General features: G+C 41.2%; 1 protein-coding gene across 1 annotated transcript; it reads right to left on the bottom strand.

The window, feature by feature from the left end:
* Positions 1-5872: 5872 nt before the first annotated feature.
* Hesx1 (HESX homeobox 1) lies at positions 5873-7985 on the bottom strand. The gene is made up of 4 exons (XM_032919475.1): positions 7471-7985; positions 6653-6852; positions 6284-6385; positions 5873-6202 (listed from the first exon to the last, which is right to left on the bottom strand). Exons 1-4 carry the CDS (start codon positions 7625-7627, stop codon positions 6104-6106), a joined length of 558 nt encoding a protein of 185 aa, XP_032775366.1. The 5' UTR covers positions 7628-7985; the 3' UTR covers positions 5873-6103.
* Between the last annotated feature and the right edge of the window lie 769 nt (positions 7986-8754).

Raw genomic sequence — 8754 nt, 5'->3', positions numbered from 1 at the left:
AGCTTGGGAGCAGAATGCTTGTCTAGTCTTCCTGAAGCCCTGTGTACAATCCCCAAAATTGCTAAAAAAAAATTGAGATAGAATTTATATATCACAAATCCAATATTTGCATGTATACAAGATAGCTATTTTTAGTGTACTATGATAGCAAATTTCACATGTTAACTTGACTACATCATTTATGGCGTCAGGATATCTGGCTAAACATTGTCTAGTTACATCTGTAAAGATACCTGTGGTTCGCTCCTTAAGGTTGGGTTTTGCTCTGTATCCTGGTCGGGAGGGTAGGGGAACAGGAGGAGGTCTGGGGGTGGTGTGTGTGTATGGGGTGCAGATTCTGTCTACCAGGCTTCCCTTGCTGTTTATGCACCTTCCTAAAGGCTCCCGCATCGAATGTTATCACACTGGGATTAGGTTTCACATTTGAATTCTTGGAACTGGAGCGGCCGTAAAATTACAAGGCAAGCATTCAGAAGTAAAGAGAAACGTATGGTCACCACAACTTTACCACACACAAGCTAGTACACATCACCATGAGACTCCCCCGTTCAATAGAGCCGCTGCAGTGCTGATTTTGGAGCTCCTAAAAGAGAGGCTGAAAACTGGCTTCCACATCGGTGGCTTGGCAGGGATTTGGCAGAAGGAGCCAGGCTCAACCATGACTATCTGCTAGCTTAGTGTACACGTGTGTTGTAGTGTTGCGTGCAGATGGTGTGTGGAGGCAAGAGATCCCCATAATTCTATTCCTCAACTGCTCTTTACTGAGTGTGTGTGGGTTCACACAGGCCAGCATGCACGCAACCCGTGCGTTCACGCCATGGTGTTTGCGCGGAGGTCAGAGGACAATTTGTATGAGCAAGGTTCTCTCCTACCATGTCTACCTCCAGGATCAAACTCGGGTCGTCTGTTTTGGTGGTAGGTACTTCTATCCGGTGAGCCAAATCGCCGGCCCTTTCACCTTAGTTTTGAAACAGGTTTTCTCGCCAAACCTGGAGGTCACGGATTCAGCTAGGCTGGCTGGCCAGCAAGCTTCAAGTCTCTCCCGTTTCAGCCCCTATCCAAACCCCATCCAGCAATAGACAGGTCCCCGCTCTGCATTGGTTCCTACATTTGCTGCAGCAGGTACTTAACCAACTGAGCTATCTCTCCGGTCCCATCCAGTCCCTGTTTGTTAGTTTCTGATGTGGCAAAGAGGACATAACCGGCATTGTCATTTAATTTACTGAAATTATCTTGTAAATGTCAGTTAAAGCAGATGGAACCCCCAGTCACCCTAGGAGATTAGAGAGCAGAGGGACGGAGGTGGTTTGGTTCCAAAATGTTAGGGCTTTTACAGCAGGCTGAAGATAGCATAAACTGTTGAGTTTGCAGAGTTCTTTTGTGAGGGGTTCATTTGTGGGACTCATTTCAGTTAAAGCTCACTGACACCAGCAGGCCTGCCAAGGTCCATTAGCATTGAAGGGAGAGACTGAGAAAATAAGAGAAGAAACTGGAAAGGGGGTGACCCTCACAGGGTTGGGTGTCTCCGTGACGCCAGGAGTTGCCGACACTGCCCTGTGTGGGTGCAAAAGGAGACAGAAAATTAATACTAGGCTAAGCCAAGTTTTGTCTAGTTTGGGACTGGGAGAACCGAGACAGCAAGTCCCTGATTATCTCCGTGAGTTGAATTTCACATCACACAAATGGACTAGCTCACCCTCCTTGTTCCCGAGTTCCTGGTTGGCGCTGTGTGCTTGGTTTGGTAGTGGGGGGTTTGTGGCGTTTGTGTGATGTGTGATAAGATGCAAGCGAAGAAAGCTGCTATTAACACTGATTAACCCCAACGCTGACCACCAGCACACACAACCATTGTTCCCACCAGAACCCTTTCCCGACAGGCTTTGTCTGGCTGGCTTTAGGAGGGACAAATGCCATTACAGGAGACCAAATAACTTCATTTGGGTGGAGGCTAGATAATAGAGACGCTGCAGGTATTAGCCTGGTTGCATTAGCTTGATTTGCTACTACTGTTCACCTTGTCCCGAGCTTTACTGGAGACAAAGGCCTGGAATTACCAGCCAAGGAGTTAAGCTGTGGATTAGGGCCTGGCTCTCGAGGGAAAGAGAATTCTACCCCAGCTTTGCATTTCGCTGGTTTTCCCCCTCCTCAAAGTTAACTTCCAGTTTCCCCGCTGAATGTTATTGCATTCTTTACAGATTTTAGCAATTTTAATTCCGAAAGTGTTACTGACTTTCCAGCAGATTTTAGCAATTTTAATTCCGAAAGTGTTACTGTTGTTTCCAGTAACAAAATCAGCCACTACCTTTCAGGTTTCTGAGTGGTCTTAAGGGAAGCACAGTGCCGATCTTGTGTTTTATCCTGCGTCTTGAGTACTCTCATGCAGTATGAGTTTGTTTCCTAAGAGTCATAATGAAACTGATATTATTACTAATGTTTAAAACCAAATGGTTTTATGTATACATCTATTTTTATTTTTATTCATTTTTTCTTTCTTAGTTTCTTTCTTTGTTTCTTTCTTTGTTCCTTTGTTTCTTTCTTTCTTTCTTTTTGATACATAGTTTTTGTGTATGTCTTGGCTGTCTTGGACCTTTCTATAGACCAGGATCCCAACCTCCTCCTTCCTCTTCCTCCATAGTGCTGGGATTAAAGGCATGCGCCACCACCACCCAGCAGATTATTATTATTATTTTTTTAAAGATTTATTTTATTTATTAGCACACTGTAGCTGTCTTCAGACACACCAGAAGAGGGCATCGGATGCCCATTACAGATGGTTGTGAGCCACCATGTGGTTGCTGGGATTTGAACTCAGGACCTCTGGAAGAGCAGTCAGTGCTCTTAACTGCTGAGCCATCTCTCCAGCCCCGCAGATTATTTACTTCAACTACAATGTAGCTTTTCCTGTAGTGCTTGGTATCAAGCTCAGGGTCATACACATGCTAGGTGAGTGCTCTGCTACCGAGCCCAGTGCTCATTCCATCACCATGCATTTGTAATTACTGTGCTACTGTGTTGTTATTTCTGCTACAAAAGCACAGTCCCGTCAGTTCTATGTGATTTAGTTGTAAGCCTTTCTGAGACTTATGGCCCGGGAGTCACTTTTACACATAGCATTGCTCGGGGACATGCAGGGGGAGGACAGTACCGAATCTGCTTCTTATCTTGTCGGACTTGCAGGCACACCAGCCTTTATGCTTTCTTTTTAAAGATCGTTAATCATTGGTTAATGTTTGTGAAGCTGTTTCATTTTCTTTTAGATTGTGAATTTTTTTTTTTTTTTACAGACCCCCTTGGCCTCTCTGTGAGTTTGGTGCAATTATAAACTGTAGTTTGGGTCTGAAGTCAAAATGTATGAAAAACACTACTTCTAAAGTGCTCAAATATTGATACTCAAGAGTAGTTTCTTGTTTTGTTCAAGATGTGAAGTTCCGTAAACTAAGCAGACATGAAGGAGAGAGAATAGTAACAGTGACACTGCAAGATATGCAGATTATGGTCATAATTAAATAAACAATAGCCCAACCAACCAAAAGCCAACTTGCTCATGATCTCTAAGATCTGTATTTAATGGTGGTTCTCTCTGAAGGCTAAGACTCGAGGGGGCTTCTACCTTAGCAGTACTACTAAATAAAAGAAAAACTTACTCATGTCCCATGGCATGCTGTTCCCTCCTCCTGCTCTGTTAGCTTCCAGCCATCAAACCCAACATGTTCATAGGAGCCCAGGGGAGCAAAGAAAGCTGCTAGTGGAGAAATGTTGGCTGGCGTGCTTCACAAGGACTGCTCCAACCATTTACTCCTGGTAGTAACCTGTTACTCTGGCGGGAGTGGCCCAGTCTTGCTCAGAAGCACTTTGACCCCCAGGCCTTCCTAGTGACAGACAGCTCTGCTCACCTCTCTCTTTCTCCGAGATCCTTCCCTGTTTGGGCAATAGTGCAAAAGAATGAGGAGTGTATTGCAGACTGAGTCCTGAAAAACAGAGCTCTCTGCCCCCAGTGTGCTGGCAGCCAATTATTTCACAAAGTTCTGAGTCAAGCTGTTATTCAATTAATAAATAAACAAATGCCCCAGAAACTGTGTAATGGATTTATAATCCAATGAAACCTTCCCTTTGCTGCTCACAGGGAATAGAATGCACAGAGGATTGAGAGATAGAAAAGAGAAGGCAAAATTCAATACAGGCAGAGGAAAGTGGGATCTGGCGGCCCTTGAACAGAGAGAGCATTCAAAGTAGCCTTGCAAAACCAAACTAAACCTACCCAGTTAGAGTTTTCTACTAACTAGAAAATGAACGCCTGGGGGTCTGCCATTGCTGTTTGCTTTCATTTTCAGGATTCCCTTCCTGCTGCATAGTTCTTGTTCCATCTCATGGGGCAGGTATGGTTTGTCCCATAGAAAGCACCCTGGTTATTTCCAGTAACAAGAAGACAGCAGCATGGTACTGAAGTATATAGTTATATACATAACTATACATATATACATGTTTTTGCTATACATATGTATGTATAAATATATAACATTTATACTTATATATAATATACTTTGATATAGGTATGTATAATACTTTTTTTTTTTTCCGGAGCTGAGGATCAAAACCAGGGCCTTGCACTTGCTAGGCAAGCGCTCTACCACTGAGCTAAATCCCCAACCCCTGTATAATACTTATGCTTATATACTTATATAAATTATATATAACTTATACTTATATATACAACTTAAATATAATAGGCATATATACTATATTTATATATGATAAGTATTAATATTAGCAATAAGTCTATGTAAGTATATATAATACTTACACATAAGTATTAGATAAGTATAGATATACACATATACATGCACATATACATATATAATATATATGTATATGAGCACACGCAAAAGACACTAGCATGGTACTGAAGTATATAGTTGATCAGAATCATTAAACTCAAAACAGAAACTAGACAACGACCACTCTCACTTAAAACAACACAAAAAGGTCATATGAAATGAATCTGAAAGCTGTTTGGAAAGTGTGTTTATTTGCAAATTTATTCATTTAAAAATGTTAGATACCCTTATTTATTTGTGTGTATATGCATGTGTGTGTGTGTGTGTGTGCACGCACATGCATGCATGTGTGTTCATGACGCACATGTGGAGATCAGAGGACAGTTTTTCAGTGTTGATTCTCTCTTTCAGCCCTGTGGGATCTGGGGAGTTGATGGAACCTGGGTCACCAGGCTTGGCAGCAATCACCTTTACCTTCTGAGCCATCACACCAGCTCTGCTGCTCAATTCTTTTTTGCAGTACGATACAGTGATGGGAATCTGAGAGTTGACGGTCCTATGTCTGTACTTTGCCATAATAACTTTAAAAAAAAAAAAAAAACAGGGTTGGGATTTAGCTCAGTGGTAGGCTTGCCTAGGGAAGGCAAGGCCCTGGTTCGGTCCCCAGCTCCGAAAAAAAAAAAAAACAACTTGAAATTGGTATGCTGTAGATTTGTCCGAGTGAATGGCCAGAAAATAAACAGAAGATTCCCAAATAACTCATTGTGTAATATAGGTGTGTATAGTTGTGTTTTAAAAATTATTATTATTATTATTATTATTATTATTATTATTATTATTATTATTACATTTTAAAAATACTTTGTAAGTTGTAACCAGCCTATGGAATCATTTAGTTATGAGCTCACTGATTTTAACACACATAGTAACTTATTAGATTAACTTTACTCACTTGAAAATAGTGATTGTTGGAGTTGGGAGGGAGAATGGGGGTGAATCTGGGAAGTGTTAGGGGAAGAAGAGTTAAATATAATTAAAATAGATTGTATATATCTGAAAGTTTCAAAGAAGAAAGTATATTAAAATACCTGTGATTTCTGAGAATGTTTATTAAAAATATATAGGAAAGGGGTTTTCATTATAACTAAAAAGGTCCAGATATAATATGTACTGTGCTAGAATCATAATTATTTGCAATATTTTCACAAAGAATGACAATATCCGGATTAGGCACAGGAGAGAAACCATAACATTTTAAGTACGTGGTATTTCCATAGATTTCTTGTGTTCTACACCTGGAAGAGAAGCCCACATGTATAATTTTCTACCTATTTCAGAAGATCTGGGTTGAAGGGCTTTTTTGCCATTAGAAACTGTGATTCTCTCCGGGACCGTTTCAGCTTTGCTCGACGATTTTGGAACCAAATCTAGAATCAGGGGAAAATAAAACAGTTCTCAGCCACATCACTACGTTATCATCAATGGGAACAACTGTGTTTGAACCCTACCTGGATTCTGTCCTCCTCTAAATTCAGCTTTTGAGCTAGGTCCTCTCTGATATCAATGCCAGGATAGCAGTTCATTCTGAAGACATTTTCCAGTACTTCGATCTAGAATAAAAAAGGAATTCTTTAAAGTGACAATACTCCATATGTCACCAAAATTGGGCTTTCATTCATGCAGATAAAAATGCACTTAAATTTGGGCAGCAATCTAAATGCATTTTAAACAAAATCGATTACCCAGAAACTGTTAAACTGTGAGTCCACCCTTTTGTTCATGCTACTCCTACACTGGGACCCCAGAGAACTGGCTTCTCCACCAGGGTATTGGTTAGAACATTTGTGTTGTCACTATAGGCTGAAAAATCTTCCCACCTGGTTCTGTGTAAAAGCGGTTCTTGGCCTTCGTCCTCTGTACCAACTCAACTCTCTTTTCAAAGAGTGTGTTTCTGAGGCTGAAAAGTAATTTTCATATTTGGGAACCCTTTCTTCTGGCATTGGGTGATCCACTGGGCAAGGAAATGAAGTCTCACTGGGAAGACCTGGGGCATGTAGACGTGGGTTACCATCTTTCTCTAAAATCAGAAGGATAAGATCTGGCTTAGATTGCCTGTGATCCACAACGTTCTGGAAAAAAGTCATTTCACTAACTTATTTTGAATTTTCCTAGGGAATTCTTCATGATTTCACAAAAGAATTGCCTCCCCCATCATCATCATCATCATCATCATCATCATCATCAACATCATCATCAACAACAACAACAACAACAGCAACAAAAGAGAAAAGGGAGGCAGAAGGTGGAAAGAGAGGAAAGGGAGAGAGACTAGGCAGACACACGCAGAGACAGAGACATGCACAGAGAGAGAGAGAGAGAGAGAGAGAGAGAGAGAGAGAGAGAGAGAGAGAGATGCTGCCTTTGTGATAGAGAACATTTTGGACTCTACCATTCATTTTTCAGCCAAGAGAGATTTAGAATGCCTGACATGGCACGTGTACACAGAGGGTCTTCTGAAGCAAATGCTCTTTCTCTCTGGGGGTGAGCCACCTACAGCAGGCATTCCCTTAGGACCCTGTGGGAGGCCTTTTATATTTACAGAACAGAACGAGAACGCGGCTTATAACCCCGTACGGTGTGAAATAAAGAACAAACGAAAAGGGCAAATGAATTTAGAAGTTAAACTGCGGCGTACCTGAGTCGCCGCAGGTGTCTGTCCAGGGTCTGTGGGGTCTTACTGACGTTGCGCAATCTTTTTTCTGGTCCAGTCCTAAAATGCTCTCAATTGAGAAGGAGCAGGGTGAGGGTTTGCTTTCCCGGAGCTGAGCACCTTCCCGAAGGCTGGGAGACATCCTCTTCTGGGTCGTACAGAGCTGGAGGGCTCCTGCCCCACGTGTGCAAAGCCGGGATCTTCCAGCAGTTCACCTTGTAGCTTTGCTGGCTAGGGGGCTGGGTTTCCAACGTCACTAATTAAAATCCTGTTTTAGAAAGTTTTAGCAAGTCAATGAACACTTGCCCAGCCAGCAGCTTAAGGAGTTAATTGTTTATTTGTTTGCAAGTAATTAGCAACTAATGGCTACACCAGGGGGCCACCTACAGGGACAAAAAGTGTTATCTCTCCTAAGCAGAACACAGACTTAACTTTCTTGAAAGAAGTGATGCACAAACACAGCACTCCTCTTTTATTTGAGACCATTAATGTATAAAATCGTGTTTTTATTCGGAAAGTTTGTATTTTCAAGGATTCTAGTTACCTAAATGTACAGGACGGATAGAAGAGCAGTCAAGTAATAAATAATCTGATTTAGTGAATGTTCTTCCAAGGAAACTGGGAAAAATAATAATCTCTTAATGCTATTACAGTAATTCTGATGAAAATGCCTGTTTTCCATATGCATGTGTAATGGGGGATGTTGTCAATGAAAACACCGCACTCTTTGGAGTGCAGCACACTGGAAAAGCCTGGTAATGTTATTAACACAGAGTGTAATTGCCTTCCAAGTGCCTTGGATTAATTCATAGGAACAGTTGCACCAGGTATTTGAAATAATTAATGGGCTAATTCCTTTCTTTCACTCTTTCTTTTAAATGAGAGAGATACATGCTTACATGAGGTTCATATACTACAGAGAATAATTTATTTCTATAAGTTATTTCAAAATAAGGTAAATATACTTTTTTTTTTTTTGAGACCAAGTCTCATTATACAGTTATGGAACTAACTCTGTAGACCAGGCTGGCCTTGAGCTGACAGATCTGTCTCTCTCTGCCTGACGAACACTGAAATTAGGGCTTGTCTGTGTGACTTGCTTTGGCCAGAGAAAGGAATGTAAGCAACAGCTCAAAATGTATCAGCATGATTGGTTTGCCTTGCTTTTTTTTTTTTTTTTTTTTTTTTTTTTTTTTTTTTTTTTTTTTTTCAATGGGGAATCGAACCCAGGACCTTGCGCTTCCCTAGGCAAGTGCTCTGTCTGAGCCA

This window comes from Rattus rattus, chromosome 13 (genome assembly GCF_011064425.1).
Source record: "Rattus rattus isolate New Zealand chromosome 13, Rrattus_CSIRO_v1, whole genome shotgun sequence".
Lineage (NCBI taxonomy): Eukaryota > Metazoa > Chordata > Mammalia > Rodentia > Muridae > Rattus > Rattus rattus.
Note: the sequence above shows the minus strand (reverse complement) of the source record. Positions and strands in the feature narration are given on the sequence as shown.